Genomic DNA, 17,862 nt, shown 5'->3' with positions numbered 1-17,862 from the left:
GGCTCAGTCCCGAATCACTGCTTGTGCGCTTCACTCGTGCGCTCTGTGAGCTGCGCAGGGCCGGAGTGCGCACCCTCCAGAGGGCACTCGCTGTTCAGGGTGGAGTGATTTGGAGCGCAGGATGCCTGCGGAGCCGAGCGTATCCGTGTATTGGCGTTGCTGTGTGCACGCGAATCGTGTATTGGCGTTGCTGTGTGCACGCTAATCGTTTTAAAAACGTTAATCTGATGATCCGCTGATACGGTCTAATGTAAACCCCACCTGAGTTGCATGATGAACATCATGAGAGCCTGTGAGTAGATAACAAAGGAAAACACTAAGTGACTCTGGAATGGTAGGGCATTCTTCCTCTGATTTAACATCAGGTGGCCAGGATTGAGGAACATCCTGTTCCTTGATGTCTGCTCTCAAATTGATGGCTACTCTGGCTACAGCATCTTTGCCTTTAATTTTCAGTTTGTGGTTTTCTTTGACAAGTTCCCTCATGGACAGGTTATCTGGATAGAGCAGGAGTTTTCCATTATCGTCAGGGAAGATGTGTAGTGCTTCACCAAACTCATGCTCAAGCTTTCGCCGTAGAGTAGAGTGGGGTAATACGCCCCCGTGGGGTAATACGCCCCCGGCCTGTTTTACCCAAAATAACCACCAGATGGCGCAAAGTTACATTTCTATTGTTGCTATGGACTGGCTTGACAACGGGGATATACAAATATCCACTGTGGATCGTATATCAGCAACGCAGCGGAGAGAAATCAAATTTCATGGTAAGTGATATAATTTTCAGATATCAGTAAAACTGTATTTAGATAGCTGCTATTTCGTCAGATATCACAGCTGTGTATGTGGTATGAGTAGACAAGTCAGTGCGTTAAAAAAATACATTAGGTATAAAAAGTTGAATCACATTTTGAAAGTAAGACCCTTTTTTGTAAAAGTGTAGTCTTTGGGGTAAAACGCCCCCTTAATGGCGGGGTAAATGGCCCCCAGGGGGCATCGTTTCCTTTTATCATAATTACTGTATTTCATACATTTCTGAATAGCAGATCCATAGTTTTTAATAACATCTCGCTTACCTGGTTCAGTAAAGCAAGTAATTTGAACTTAATATTAAAAATAATTGAAATAAAAAAAAAATTTAAATTAAAATGCGAAATATAATAAAATAATGCATCTATTCATTAATTCAGGGATATTTTCTTGTTTCTTTCACATTATAGGCTTAAGTAAACACTTTTGCTATCCAAACAGCTTTTTTTGAGTGAGGGGGTTCTATTGCCCCACCTCAGGGGGCCTTTTACCCCACTGGGGGGGTAAAAGGCCCCCTTGGCACAATGTTTGTTTTTGTTAAAAAAAAAAAATTAAGTATTAACTTTAGGCAAACTTTAGGTGGCATTATTGTTCATGTCACTGTTGTCAAAAACTATGATTAAAACAACACATGGTTCATTTCAACTTGGAGAAAAACTGAATTTTCCTTAAGGGGGGCTTTTTCCCCCACTCTACTCTATGTGCTTTTTGGTTGTATTTTTGACGTGGATCATTCCTTTGGATTTCATTGAAGCAGCCAGTCTAGAAGTTAGATCAGTCATAGACATCACTTTAGGTTTGGCAAAAAGCTCCATCCTGATGAACTGAAATAGCTCATCAAATGATGATTTTACAGCAGCTTCATACTGGGCTTCAACATCATCACATTCATCACAGCCTAACACAGTTTTAGGGATGTCTTCTTTTGTGTACAATCTGTAGCAAGATCTGTGGTAGTGTCCCTCTGCTGCTACAAGGTCTCTACTTACAATAGCCAGGATTCTACTGTCCATTTTTTTTGTGGCTACCCTTCGTATCTTTTCATCAGCTCGAAGTTCTCTACACTGTACCACTTTACCCGTTTTATTTTGTCCTGTGACATATTTGTCAGTTTTCTGACAAAATATGCACTCCTTGTCATAAGTCCTAGATGTTCCTGAGACCTGTCTAACTTCTCTTTTAGATTCTTTCTTTTCACTAGAGCCACTAGCACTTTGTTTCTCTTTTTCAAGAATGTCATCAAGAAGTTTCTTCATAGTGAAGATACTGCGACACTTCCTGTGGTAATAAAGTGTTGGAATCTGTCCCTCAGGAAGGTCTTCCACCATTCCTAAAATTGGTGCGTGATTCCGTATCTGAGCTGCCCTGAGCAGAGTTTTCCAGGAGTCAACTCCTTGAAGTGAAACCAACTTATCTTTATCATCAGAGCAGTGAATAATGCATTCCATTTTTGTCGCCTTGGCTCTGGACTGTCATTTACTTCCTCACTGGTGGCCACAATAACTGATATTTAGGCTACTTTACAGAAATAAAGCTTACCTAATTTACACAGGAGCCTAGGTTGATGTGTTGACTCTCATGTGCCTAACTGTCAACTAACTGTCAAAATTTAAACCCTGCAGATCTGGTGCAACATTCTGTGAGCACGAGCAGAACACTAACCAACAATTCTGTAACCAAAGAAACCATTCATTTTCATGTGAAGCACCAGGGTCAGTGTTTGTGGCCCTGGCCTGAGGCTTTTTAAGTTTCAGGTTTGACCCTGGTCTGGTCTCAACCCCTCATGGACAAGAAGTTATGTTCAAGCACCAGTTTTGGCCTCACACAAACAAGCATACATTTGTCACTGTCTGAAGCTCAGGCAACAGATCAAATAGAGGTGGTCAGACAGTACTGACCAGACCAGCAATAGTAAAATAAACTAAAAAATCACAAAGCCCAGAAGATGGTTGAGTATAAATTAAAGTCAGAGGCCAATAGCATGGGAAACCTCAGAGGTTGGCAAAGCTAGTTTTCTTCGAAAAATGCCATGCCTGATATAAGGCTGAAAATCACCCCCTCAGAATGAGATAATATGGGTAAATCATACATTTTCTGAATCCTTAGAGTCATGCCAGTATTGCAGTGTCTGCATTTTGTATCTCTGATGCTCCCTGATGCCACAGGATTAAAAGAAAAAAGACGATTTCGGCGGAAATGGCAGGAAAATGTGTGTGATTTAAAAGTTTGAAGAGCTCCAGGGTTGGCTGTACTTGTCCAAAGTGTTCACAAAAGGACTTGAATGAAAGCTCAGATTGTCCCCTTTAAAATGATACCAAACATAATAAAATAAAATATTTAAATATGTGGGCGGCATGGTGGTGTAGTGGTTAGCGCTATCGCCTCACAGCAAGAAGGTCCGGGTTCGAGCCCCGTGGCCGGCGAGGGCCTTTCTGTGCGAAGTTTGCATGTTCTCCCCGTGTCCGCGTGGGTTTCCTCCGGGTGCTCCGGTTTCCCCCACAGTCCAAAGACATGCAGGTTAGGTTAACTGGTGACTCTAAATTGACTGTAGGTGTGAGTGTGAATGGTTGTCTGTGTCTATGTGTCAGCCCTGTGATGACCTGGTGACTTGTCCAGGGTGTACCCCGCCTTTCGCCTGTAGTCAGCTGGGATAGGCTCCAGCTTGCCTGCGACCCTGTAGAACAGGATAAAGCGGTTACAGAAGATGAGATTTAAATATGTCTTTAACAACGGCCAATAGCAAGATACCGTATTTATCCTAATAAACGCGCCCGGGCGCGATGCAAAACATGAAGGGGGAGCGTCAATTTCGACCCTTAAATGACAAAAATCGAACATGACAAAATCATCGGAATTTAAAACATTTATTTTGAAACACATGAAAATACAGTTATATGTCCAAAAAGTCAATTAAACAATGTCCAGCTCGCTTATAAGGATAACATTGGTAAGTAAACTATTTGTAGTGACGTCACAATTCAAATTCTAACAGAAAACGAGAGCGCCCGAAAGGGAAAGCTGAGCCGAGCCGCCTCACGGCTGTAATGCAAATTGCTTTCCTCCTCAGTATACAAGTGCGCTTCCATGTCAGGGAAAAATAAACTACCACTGCTGCCTATGTAGTGCCCTATTTATACAAATAGGAGTCATTCAGGATTCAGCCATGTTTTTGCTCCGTGTCATGGCTGAATCCTGAATGACTCCTATTTGTATAAATAGGGCACTACATAGGCAGCAGTGGTAGTTTATTTTTCCCTGACATGGAAGCGCACTTGTATACTGAGGAGGAAAGCAATTTGCATTACAGCCGTGAGGCGGCTCGGCTCAGCTTTCCCTTTCGGGCGCTCTCGTTTTCTGTTAGAATTTGGTAAAGAAAAAAATAATAATAAATATAATACCCCAATGGAAAAAAACATTTAAACAGTCTAACACATCAAACACTCAACAAAACAACTTTTGTGGGATAATTTGATTGATATTCTAGCAAGAAGACAATAACAGAAAGGTACAAGCATCTATTCCACTGCTTTTAAATTAAGAAAACGCAGAAAATGTCGAGGGTAGTAAAATGACTCTACAAGTGCAATCACGTGCAATCATTCCTGTAACTGGACTCACTGGATACTCTCCATCCTGAAATTAACTAGATCACATGTGGTTTTATGTCTCTGAAAATGGAAAACAAAATACATTGTGTTAAAACGATAGTACTATAACGACACATCGTTGTAGTAAAGCTATAGATTCTTATATAATTATCGTTTTACATTGTCACTCGCAATATTGAGATGTTGTCATACGATAATCCATACATACGGTAAGATTTTATGTTCCTTAACAACTCCTATCAAAAACAATCGTATTCTCTATTTGTTACGAAATCATTTTCAACACGCTCGCACCCGTATTGATATCCGCAGCAGAGTGAATGTCCGTATTTTATACTGTCCATGTTTACTAACGCGATTTCCGGTAAAAAAAAATCAGCGGTGAAATTGAATGTCTCTGTTGTGGTTTGTTGGATTTAAAGTTTGTTAAATGAAGAAAATGGTTGGTAAATACTATTCTAGCTCTGAAAATCGTGGAGGCGCGTCAAATAGGGAGGGCGCTTCTATAAGGATAAATACGGTATGCACCTGCATCAAAAACGTGTTTTTTCAATGGGGGAGTGTAACTTTAACAGCTGATAACACTAATTTAGCTGTGACTCCAGAAGGGTTATCATACAAAAATGTTAACTACAGACATGTATCTTTTCAAAAAGTATAAGCAACCTTTGCCACCTTGAGTGGTACCGACATCTTGTCTGGCCCATGGACTATTTGGCCCTTTGAAACTGCTGTCCATTCAGAAGAAACCTGTCTGTACCTTTTTCAACAGTCATTCTAACAAGTTTGTACAAGTGAAAGGATTTCCCATGAAAATTTAAAAAAAAAAAAAACTTCTGATAAAATTGTTGCTTTTACTCCTCTGTCTGCGGGTTAATTGCCAGAAGAGTATCCCATGGTTCAATCAAATTACTTAATATAAAGCAATCTGACAGGACACATATACAGCACCTTCGTATGCTATATGGCCAAAAGCATGTGGATGCATGCTTGTTTGCTTTCAGACACTATGTTCTGTGGCTAGAAATTACAACTAATTATTACTAGGGCAGAACAACACAGTTACAGATAGAGCGGCATCTACAATTATCGACACCTTAATCTTTTGGCCATTGCAAACCTAGAAAAGACTTTCAATACATAAATTGTGCATGAATAATTACTCAAAACTTCCACTGGAAAAAAATGAGTTGATTCCCGATTACTTAGCATATCAGATTATTCTTGAGTCCTCAGTGTTCAAGTCTGAGTCAAGTCCAAGTCATGAAAAAAAATTTAGAGTTGAGTCCACTGTTGGTCCGAGTTGAGTTTGAGTCGAGTCCGAAAGCAAGACTCCAACCTTACCATTTGATGGTGGCTATTTTAGCGCCATTAACATTAGTTTGTTCCTGAACATGATGTACAGTATGTGCATTCTCTTTGTCAGGGAGTGCAAAGTATTCTGTCAGAGATGGTTGGGAGACGGATGTAAGTGCAGAAGGTGTGTTTATTAATACAAGTGAAGACATAATAGAGCTGGGCGATATGGCCTAAAAAAAAATCCGATTTTCGGTTTTAATCGATTTTTCCCCCCTACTAAAAATCAAACTACAGATAACAAAGAAATGGTTCAAAACAAGTTTTACCTTTATTTTGTTTTCACTTAAATTTCCCCTTTGGGGTTAAAGTTCAACCAGAAACCAAAAAGAAGCCAAAAAACAATCTTGTAGATGAGATGGCAGACCATGCCATTGTAAACAGTGAGAACATACAGTAATTTTTAGAAAGCTTTCTCCAACATAGCTTAGTTTCAAACTGGCACTGACACAATGCACCCTCAAACTTAAAATAAATAAATAAATGCCCCCTCAAAAAAAAAAAATGTGGCTAATGTGGCTGGGGCTTGTGGTCGGGGATGGGCTGACCAATGACTGGCGCACCACTTAGCCATTCAATGTCTCATTCATCTCATCTCATTATCTCTAGCCGCTTTATCCTGTTCTACAGGGTCGCAGGTAAGCTGGAGCCTATCCCAGCTGACTATGGGCGAAAGGCGGGGTACACCCTGGACAAGTCGCCAGGTCATCACAGGGCTGACACATAGACACAGACAACCATTCACACTCACATTCACACCTACGGTCAATTTAGAGTCACCAGTTAACCTAACCTGCATGTCTTTGGACTGTGGGGGAAACCGGAGCACCCGGAGGAAACCCACGCGGACACGGGGAGAACATGCAAACTCCGCACAGAAAGGCCCTCGCCGGCCACGGGGCTCGAACCCGGACCTTCTTGCTGTGAGGCGACAGCACTAACCACTACACCACCATGCCGCCCCGCCATTCAATGTGCAGAAAAAAATTGCTTAGATACCACATGAAACTATGTGATATAAGCTTGGTGTACAACCCCATTTCCGAAAACATTGGGACGCTGTGTAAAATGTAAATAAAAACAGAATACTATGATTTGCAAGTCATGAAAACCCTGCATTTCATTGAAAATAGTACAAAGACAACATATCAAATGTTGAAACTGGGAAATTTTATTGTTTTTTTTTTGATAAATATATGCTCATTTTGAATTTGATGCAAGCAACATGTTTCAAAAACACATTTCAGTTGGGACAAGGCAACAAAAGACTGGAAAAGCTGTGTGATGTAAAAAAAAAAAAACCTAATTTGGTTAATTGGCAACAGGTCAGTAACATGACTGGGTATAAAAAGAGCATCCTTTTAGAAGTAAAGATGGGGAGGGGTTCACTGCTCTGTGAAAGACTGCGTGGGCAAACAGTGCAACAATTTAAGAATAGCATTCCTCAATGTAAAATCGCAAATAAGGCCATTATTAAAAAATGTTCTGTTTCCGGTCCACCGGCCGGGTGAGTGCCGTTTGTGCGGGTGAAATTTTTTTTTTAACGCCGGTTTTTCGACATTTTTTTCGGGCTCGTAAATCTAAACTCGAACTTGACATTTACGCATTCCCAGGGCTTTCCACTAAAGCTCATACTGCCTCCGCCGAGTGCGTGCGCACACACCGCATGTCTGATCAACGAAGTCGGCGGGGAATTTGTGGTTATTATCGGTACAAACAGCGCGAATCACAACTTAAATGAGTGCGGTTCAGTTTGACATTATTGTCAGTCCGTTAGATAAACATTTAATTTTATTAAAATCGAAAATTAATATTTAGAGCCTGTGGGCTACAAAAATAGTCATTAAAGTAGCCGGCTGGACTTAATTGTGTGGCCGCAGCCGGCGCTTGTGGAAAGCCCTGTCGAATCAGCTCTGCGCATGCGCCGTGCGGCACAAAAAAATGGCAGCCACCATGAAGGAAGGAGATCCGGAGCTTTGAAACATTTGCTTAAGTGTGAAATCACAAAATGGTATTCTAGCGAACAACAAAATAGTAAAGATTCAGAAAAACAAATCATTCAGTGATCATTTTAATAGTGTAATTTCATCCGAACTAGGCCTAACGGTCGATTTAGAACTACAAAAAGTCCGTGTGTCGGACATTTTAAGTACCTTTGTAAAAGTTTTGCAAATGTTGCAGTCAGCATTTAAAATGCTAACTTAAAGTTTTTGTACAAGTTTCAGTTGATTAAACTGTCATTTTATTAAATGTGTCTGCTTTTGTAATAAAAAAAGTACTGAAAGAAAAAGCAAACACAGCATTGCGATTTCTTATCCATCCATATATAATTAAAAAAAAAAAAAAATCCCTCCCTCCCGACTGAAAATTTTTTTGCTCACCCGGTGGACAGGAAACGGATTTTTTTTAAGGATGGCCTAATTTGGGGATCACATCATCTATGGTTCATTAGAATCAGAATTACTTTATTAATCCCCGGAGGGAAATTCAAATTTGCAACCAAGCTCCTGAATCAAGGAAGAAGTAAACATGTCTAAAAATAGAAGATAAAATAGTCTTTAAAAAACAATAAATGGGGGCGTCATGGCTCAGGTGGCTAAGGCGCCATACCATAAAAATCCGGGGACCCGCGTTCGATTCCAACCCGAGGTCATTTCCCGATCCCTCCCCGTCTCTCTCTCCCACTCATTTCCTGTCCTGTCTCTACACTGTCCTATCCAATAAAGGTGAAGAAAGCCCCCAAAAATATCTTAAAAAACAATAAATAAATTTAAATAAGTTCAATAACTTAAGTAAAAGCAAAATGAAGTGATTTTATATACAATGATTCCTATACAGATATTGCACCTGAGTTAAGGATACATGGTAAGAAGTGTACCGCAGCTATACAGTGGCATTGTACAGCTTGACAGCAACAAGTAGGAATGATTTCCTGTGTCTCTCAGTTGTGCAGCGTGGAAGAATCAGCCGTTTCCTGAATGTGCTCCTGTGACTGATCAGCTCCTCATGTAGAGGGTGGGAAGGACAGTCTAAGATTGTTTTTATTTTGGTCAGTGTCCTCTTCTCCAACACCACTGTCAGAGAATCCAGTTCCACGCCTACAACATGGCCGGCCTTCCTGATGATCTTATTGAGTCTGTAAGTGTCCTTCACCCTCAAGCCGCTGCCTCAGCAGATGACAGTGTACAGGATGGCGCTGGCCACCACAGACTCCTAGAACATACGCAGCATCATTTGGCAGATGTTGAAGGACCTTAGCCGTCTCAGAAAATAGAGATGGCTCTGGCCCTTTTTGTATACAGTGTCCACGTTTTTGGACCAGTCCAGTTTATTGTCCAAGTACATCCCCAGGTACTTATATTCCTCCACCACGTCCACACTGACCCCTTGGATGTTAACAGGGTTCACTGGAGCCCTGATTCTCTTCAGATCGACCACCAGTTCTTTTGTCTTCGTCACGTTGAGCTGTAGGTGATTCTTCTGCTCCACGTGAAAAAGTTGTCCACCACCATCCTGTACTCGCTCTCATCACCACCGGTAATACGTCCAAGCACTGCAGAGTCATCAGAAAATTTCTGGAGGTGTCAGGTCTCCATGCAGTAGTTGAAATCAGTGGTGTAGAGAGTGAAAAGGAAAGGAGAAAGGACAGTCCCTTGCGGAGCCCTGGTATTGCTGATCACTCTGTCCGACACACAGCCCTGCAAGCGCATGTACTGTGGTCTGCCAGTCAAATAATCTACAATCCAGGACACCAGTGGGGCATCCACCTGCATCGCTGTCAACTTCTCACCCAGCAGAGCCGGCCGAATGGTGTCAAAAGCACTGGAGAAATCAAAAAACATGATCCGCACAGTGCTGGCTGGCTTGTCCAGGTGTCCGTAGACTTTGTTGAGCAGGTAGATGATTGCGTCCTCTACTCCAAGACGGGGCTGGTAGGCGAACTGGAGGGGGTCAGGAAGTGGTTGGACCATAGGCCGGATCTGCTCCAGGATGAGTCTCTCCAGGGTCTTCATAGTGTGTGACGTCAATGCCACGGGCCTGTAGTCTTTGAGGTCATTGGGACACGGCTTCTTTGGTACAGGGACAAGGCATGACGTCTTCCACAGCACGGGGACCCTCTGAAGACCCAGGCTTATGTTGAAGACATGCTGAAGTACTTCACTTAGCTGGAGGGCACAGGTCTTCAGGGCCCTGGGGCTAACACCATCCGGGCCTGCTGATTTTCCTGCATGGAGTCTCTTCAGCTGTCTTCTCACTTGCTTCTCACTGATGATCAATGTGGGGGTGAGGGATGAAGGTGTTTCTTGGGGGGGTGCTCAGCCAGGGGGTCTGTTGAGGAGGTGTGAGCAAAGTCATGAAATGGGGATGAGGTTGGGCAAGAAGAGGCGGGGGAGGGGAGAGAATGTAAAGTGTGTGGTTGTAGCCATCCTGCAGAAGAGTGGTGGTGGTGGGTTGGGGTCACGCCATCAAATCTGTTAAAGTAGATATTCCACTCATTCGCCCTTTCCACATTGCCATCCACTCCTTCACTGTTGGTTGGCTTGTAACCAGTGATGGTCTTCATTCTACTCCACACCTCTCTCATGTTGTTCTGTTGGAGTTTCCACTCCAATTTCCTCCTGTACTTATCCTTGGCCTCCCTGATCGTTGCTCTCAGTTCACGCTGTACTCCTCGCAGCTCCTCCTTGTTGCCGGCTCTGAAAGCCCTCTTCTTCTCATTTAAGAGGGCTTTGATGTCCTTCGTTACCCACGGCTTGTTGTTGGGGTAACAGCTGACAGTCCTAGCTGGGACAATGGTGTCCACACAGAAGTTGATGTTGATGCACTCTGTGAGCCCATCAATGTCATCTCTGTGGGGCTCACACAGTGTCTGCCAGTCTGTCATCTCGAAGCATCCCTGCAGTGTCTCGTTGGCCTTGTCTGTCCATCTCCTCACTATCTTTGATGTGGTGAGTAGTCTCTTCACCAGAGGCACATAGCAGGGGGAGAGGTGAATCAGGCTGTGGTCTGACCTGCCCAGTGGGGGGAGGGGGGAAGAGCTGTAAGCCTCTTTAACATTAGCATACAGCAGGTCTATTGTTGGGCGGCACGGTGGTGTAGTGGTTAGCGCTGTCACCTCACAGTAAGAAGGTCCTGGTTCGAGCCCCGTGGCCGGCGAGGGCCTTTCTGTGTGGAGTTTGCATGTTCTCCCCGTGTCCGCGTGGGTTTCCTCCGGGTGCTCCGGTTTCTCCCACAGTCCAAAGACATGCAGGTTAGATTAACTGGTGACTCTAAATTGACCGTAGATGTGAGTGTGAATGGTTGTCTCTGTCAGCCCTGTGATGACCTGGCAACTTGTCCAGGGTGTACCCCGCCTTTCTCCCGTAGTCAGCTGGGATAGGCTCCAGCTTGCCTGCGACCCTGTAGAACAGGATAAAGCAGCTAGAGATAATGAGATGAGATGAGATGAGGTCTATTGTTCTTCCCTCTCTGGTAGGACAGTTCACAAATTGGGTGAAAGTGGAAAGTGTTTTGTCCAAATTAACATGATTAAAGTCACCTGAGATAGCAATGAATGCACTCGGGTGTTGAGTCTGTAGCTGGGCTATTGCAGAGTGAATAGTATCACAAGCAGTGTTTGGGTTTGCAGAGGGGGGAACATAAACAGCCACCATGATAACATTGGAAAACTCCCTGGGCAGATAATATGGACGAAGTCCGACAGCACACAGTTCAACATCCGGGCTGCAGATGCGCTCCTTCAGGGTGATGTGAGCTGGGTTACACCACCGGTTGTTCACAGGAACGGCAAGCCCTCCCTCTTTGCGCTTACCGCTCCTGGCACAGTCTCTGTCCGCACGCACCGTGTGGAAGCCCTCGATTGTAGCATTGTCGTCAGGAACATCCCGGTGCAGCCATGTCTCCACGAAGCACATTAAACTGTACTCCCGATACTCCGTCTGACTCTGGGCCAGTGCCGTCAGCTCGTCCACTTTATTCCCGAGGGACCTCACGTTACCCATGATGATAGAGGGGAGACACGGCTTATAAGATTTTTCAATAAGCTTCCGTTGTCTCAAAGCCACCCTCTTCCTCCATAGCTTCTTATTTCCTCTGCATCCTCTGTGTGTTTTCCGCCAAATTTCCGCAGGGATCTCTTCCGGTCTTGTCGCTAGAGCGGCCGGCTTCAGTTCAATCAGCTGATCCCTGGTGTAAACAATGCGGGCGACACTGCGTTAAAAGCAGACATGTGTCTGTAGTGGAAATCACTGTATGGGCTCAGGAACACTTCAGAAAACCATCGTCTGTGAAAACACTTCATTGTTGTATCCAGAAATGGAAGTTAAAACCATATATAAACAATATCTGAAACATCACCAGAAACATCACCACTTTCTCTGGGCCCGAGCTCTTTTACGATGGACTGAGGTGAAGTGGAAAATTGTCTTGAGGTCTGACAAATCAAAATTAGAAATTATTTTTAGAAATCATGGACACCACGTCCTGCAGGCTAAAGAGGAGAGGGGCCATCCGACTTGTTATCAGTGCACTGTTCAAAAGCCAGCATCTGTGATGGTATGAGGATGCATTAGTGGACATGACATGAGTAACTTGTACATCTGGGAAGGCATCATTAATGTTGAATGATATACACATTTCAAATGCTGCCATCCAGACAAAATCTTTTTCAGGGAAAGAGTTCATTCTTTCAACAAGACAATGCCAAACCACTTTCTGCACGTATTAAAACTGCATGGCTCTGTAGTAAGAGTCCAGGTGCTAAACTGGCCTGCCTGCAGTCCAGACCTGTCTCCCATTTAAAACATTTGGCGTGATATGAAGTACAAAATACAACAAAGGAGACCCCGAACTATTGAACAACTGAAACTGTATATCAGGCAAGAATGGGACAACTTTTCTCTTTTAAAACTACAGCAATTGGTCTCCTCAGTTTCCAAACGTTTACACAGTGTTGTTAAAAGTAGACATAATGCAACACAGTGGTAAACATACCCCTGTCCCAACTTTTTTGAAACGTGTCGCTCACATCAAATTCAAAACGAGCATATATTTTTCCAAAAAAAAAATCTCAATTTCAACATATGTTGACTTTGTACTATTTTCAATGAAATATAGGCTTTCCATGATTTGCAGATCATCACATTCTGTGATGATTTGCATCGCATCCCAACTTTTTTGGAATGGGGGTTGTATATTATCACATTAATGTTAAGATGGCACAACAGCATGCTCATGAATCAGTGTGCAGTTCACAGCACCTTGCACTCACTGATACTTTGCATGCTCAGGTCAGGCATTCTTGTGTTCTGTACTAAAGATGCATTTTCAGCGGCATAACATCTAAACATAAACGTCAACACAGGGAGTTCATTACTAACAGCACATAGCAGCAATCAGTGTGAACAGAATTAAATAAAATGTTCCTTGATGCACTGGATTGCTTAATTCTATTTTACTCATTTCATTATCAGTAGCAGTATTGATGTCTATGAGTACCAACAACATGTACTTTTTTTTACACAAAGTAAATGAGTATCAGTGCATCCCTAACATGTCCTTTTCTTTGTGTGTGATCGAAGGAAAATTCAAACTTAATTACTAAATCACCTGTGTTAAGTAAAATGCTGAACTATTTGTTCCACACAGAGTATTTAGTGAAATAAGGGAAACTCAGCTTGAATATCTAGACATGTTGAAACAAGTAAAACAAGACTTATAGTGATTGAGCAGGTGGTTTATCCTCATCTCTTGCACATTCTGTTCCAGAAGACGGTCATTAATGTGATATAAACCTTTTGTAGGTCTTATGGCAGCGTATTCAAAGCACATTATAAAGAGACTGGGGAGATTGTGGCGATTAAACAGGTTCCTGTGGAGTCAGACCTGCAAGAAATCATTAAAGAGATCTCCATTATGCAGCAATGCAACAGGTTTGCTCACACAGACACATCTGCACTTTACTGATACATGATTCCATTAAAGACACAGTAAAGATCTTTCTTTCATTCATCCATTCATGCTTTGTGCTGTCAAGTTATGATTAAAAAGACGTGTCAGTCTCAACAAGTACCATCTACTCTTTGCTCATTTTTCCTCATAGTCCTTAACTGCCTTATGTCAATTTTTGTTACAGTTATTATTTTCTACTTGAAGATCAGTTATTAGCTTTCCTTTGTTTCCTGATTGGTCGTTGATTGTTTCATTGTTGTCTTTTGTCCCAGTCCGCATGTGGTGAGATATTATGGCAGTTACTTTAAGAACAGTGACCTGTGGATCGTCATGGAGTACTGTGGGGCTGGCTCTGTGTCTGACATTATCAGACTGCGCAACAAAACAGTGAGTGAAATCGCTCCTTCAAAGTCTTGCGGTGTGGAAATTGCTGAGAAATAATCCACGGGACCTATTTGTAGTGCATTCTTTTTCATATGAGAAAAACGAAATAACACAAATAATATTTTACGTATTTTCTTTAAGAAATTTGAGAGACACAAAAAAAGACTTCACACATAACATCATAATTTCACACTTGCACCACTATACTCTTACACACACACACACACACACACTCTTACATGCACAATCATACTTTCTCTTATTTACTAACATACAGTGGGGCAAAAAAGTATTTAGTCAGTCACCAATTGTGCAAGTTCTCCCACTTAAAAAGATGAGAGAGGCCTGTAATTTTCATCATAGGTATACCTCAACTATGAGAGACAAAATGAGAAAAAAAAATCCAGAAAATCACATTGTCTGATTTTTAAAGAATTTATTTGCAAATTATGGTGGAAAATAAGTATTTGGTCAATAACAAAAGTTCATCTCAATACTTTGTTATCCTTTGTTGGCAATGACAGAGGTCAGATGTTTTCTGTAAGTCTTCACAAGGTTTTCACACACTGTTGCTGGTATTTTGGCCCATTCCTCCATGCAGATCTCCTCTAGAGCAGTGATATTTTGGGGCTGTCACTGGGCAACACGGACTTTCAACTCGCTCCAAAGATTTTCTATGGGGTTGAGATCTGGAGACTGGCTAGGCCACTCCAGGACCTTGAAATGCTTCTTACGAAGCCACTCCTTCGTTGCCCGGGCGGTGCATTTGGGATCATTGTCATGCTGAAAGACCCAGCCACGTTTCATCTTCAATGCCCTTGCTGATGGAAGGAGGTTTTCACTCAAAATCTCACGATACATGGCCCCATTCATTCTTTCCTTTACACGGATCAGTCGTCCTGGTCCCTTTGCAGAAAAACAGCCCCAAAGCATGATGTTTCCACCCCCATGCTTCACAGTAGGTATGGTGTTCTTTGGATGCAACTCAGCATTCTTTCTCCTCCAAACACAAGTTGAGTTTTTACCAAAAAGTTCTATTTTGGTTTCATCTGACCATATGACATTCTCCCAGTCCTCTTCTGGATCATCCAAATGCTCTCTAGCAAACTTCAGACAGGCCTGGACATGTACTGGCTTAAGCAGGGGGACACGTCTGGCACTGCAGGATTTGAGTCCCTGGTGCCGTAGTGTGTTACTGATGGTAGCCTTTGTTACTTTGGTCCCAGCTCTCTGCAGGTCATTCACTAGGTCCCCCCTTGTGGTTCTGGGATTTTTGCTCACCGTTCTTGTGATCATTTTGACCCCACGGGGTGAGATCTTGCGTGGAGCCCCAGATCGAGGGAGATTGTCAGTGGTCTTGTATGTCTTCCATTTTCTAATAATTGCTCCCACAGTTGATGTCTTCACACCAAGCTGCTTACCTATTGCAGATTCAGTCTTCCCAGCCTGGTGCAGGTCTACAGTTTTGTTTCTGGTGTCCTTTGACAGCTCTTTGGTCTTGGCCATAGTGGAGTTTGGAGTGTGACTGTTTGAGGTTGTGGACAGGTGTCTTTTATACTGATAACGAGTTCAAACAGGTGCCATTAATACAGGTAACGAGTGGAGGACAGAGGAGCCTCTTAAAGAAGAAGTTACAGGTCTGTGAGAGCCAGAAATCTTGCTTGTTTGTAGGTGACCAAATACTTATTTTACCGAGGAATTTACCAATTAATTCATTAAAAATCCTACAATGTGATTTCCTGGATTCTTTTCCCCCATTCTGTCTCTCATAGTTGAAGTGTACCTATGATGAAAATTACAGGCCTCTCTCATCTTTTTAAGTGGGAGAACTTGCACAATTGGTGGCTGACTAAATACTTTTTTGCCCCACTGTACATATATACCACTATAGTCTTACACACAAACACCCACTGTTATTCCCTCTTACATGCACAATCATACTTTCTTTTATTTATTGTCATACTCTCATATACAAATTACTATACTTCTCCACTCTCACGACTATTTCCTCTTTCATAACACTAATGCATGTTCCATAAGACTCTTTATAGTAGTATAAGCAAGATGGAATAGTGCTGTGAATGTGAGAGAATGATATTGGGTGCAGTACTGTGTCTGACAAAGAATAATAGTGGAAGTGAGAGACAGTGGTTGGGCATGTGAATTAGTATAATGATGAGTGCATGAAACAGAATGATGATGCAAGTAAGACAAAATGAGTGTGTCTGAGAGGAAATGATGGTGTATGTAAGGAAAAAAAAGTGGTGTTTGAAAGAGTCAGTGAGTGACTATGTGTGCTTTAAGAAATTATGCTTTGCATAAGAGGGAATGGTACTGTGTGTGAGAGAGTATAATTAAAAAGGAAGGTAGTTTGATTAAACAGGAAGACAGTTTATATTCTCATTCCCTGATTGGCTTACAGCCTTGATAACAACGCCTGCACCTGCTCAGAGCACTGCTAACTAAATTGGCGCTACATGGGTGCATTCAAATCAAGCCACTGCACTTTTAAGGACAACTTTATGGTTTTGTAAGAACTGTAGCAAAGTAGTCATGATTTCTCCACTTATTTACTGTCTTTTAAGGTCAGTTTTTGTTTGTGGAAATAAATGGCACTGAGGAGAACGCTATTGTTTTTTTCACTAATACAGTGACGCGTGTTCAGAACATTGTAAGAGAAACTGACAGCGTGGAACGTGATAGCATGATTTTGGAAAGGTGAGCTACTGGATACGCATGGACAATTTCTTTCTTTTTCTCAATTAGCCAGCAGTTAGAAGAGGGTGACAGTCAAGAAAGTTTAGGTGTACTGTATGTATGTTTTGTTCCATCATGAATTCATATGAAAACAGCAGTAGAAATGAGACAAAGGGATATGTTTATTATGAATTGGTCATGGTTGCCCTCATTACAATATACTACATGAATAAATGATCTACTGTTTGTCCCTTGGAATGAGTTGGCAAAGAATCGCTGAATGCTTTGGAATCAGCAGGGAGACATTGTACAGGCACAGACAGCAACTTCAAATTGGATCACAGACCTATACAGCAATGTCTGACGAGGCCTTGACTGATATTACATAGCTGCCAACTACTACGAAGAAATCGTATTTATTACGATTTGTCGTTTTGATTACGAAAATACGAATTTACTACAATAAAATACGATTTTGCCAATCTTCATGGGTCATTTTCAAAGTCTATCACCGGTGGGATTCGTATTTGAACCCGCTCTGACCAATCAGCGCAACAGTGACTGTGACGTAGTCAGAGCGACAGAAAGCAGTGGGGGAGGGTAAACCATAGACATATAAACATAGACGTAGCATTCTGCGTAGAATCATACGTCATCCTCGCCGCCATATTGACTGCGTTTAACTGTACCAACAGGTTTACCGTCCAAACGAGATCACATGGGATTACCTTTCACAGGTGAGACTGGAAAAATACTTTTCAATACTGTTCCTTCAGTCTTCAGTTTCCCAGCTCATCTCCACCGGGGAGGTGTAGAGTTATAAGCAGTGAGAATTAGAGAATACAGTGCCACACTATGATGAATGTTTTTAACCTTTCTGAATGTGAAGGAATCAGTGATGTATTTTGTTTTGGTATGACGTGAGAACCTGGCCGAACTCAGTTTGGCGGTCATTCAGCTCACTTTGTGGCCTCAGGTTTTGGTAGCTTGCTACGGTATGCTGACTGATTAGCTTACCTGAGCTATCTATCGCGGATCTGTCGCTAGTTTGCAGTGTACA

At 42.3% G+C, this 17,862-nt stretch overlaps 1 protein-coding gene across 1 annotated transcript in view; it reads left to right on the top strand.

The window, feature by feature from the left end:
• LOC132885037 (serine/threonine-protein kinase 4-like) overlaps window positions 1-17,862 on the top strand; it is a 158,602-nt gene that overhangs the window by 63,445 nt on the left and 77,295 nt on the right. The window contains exons 3-4 of the mRNA XM_060919280.1: window positions 13,574-13,702; window positions 13,994-14,108. Of these exons, the coding sequence (XP_060775263.1) occupies window positions 13,574-13,702; window positions 13,994-14,108 (244 nt within the window). The remainder of the gene's footprint in view (window positions 1-13,573; window positions 13,703-13,993; window positions 14,109-17,862) is intronic.

This window comes from Neoarius graeffei, chromosome 4 (assembly GCF_027579695.1).
Source record: "Neoarius graeffei isolate fNeoGra1 chromosome 4, fNeoGra1.pri, whole genome shotgun sequence".
NCBI lineage: Eukaryota > Metazoa > Chordata > Actinopteri > Siluriformes > Ariidae > Neoarius > Neoarius graeffei.
This window is presented reverse-complemented; position numbering and strand designations above follow the sequence as displayed.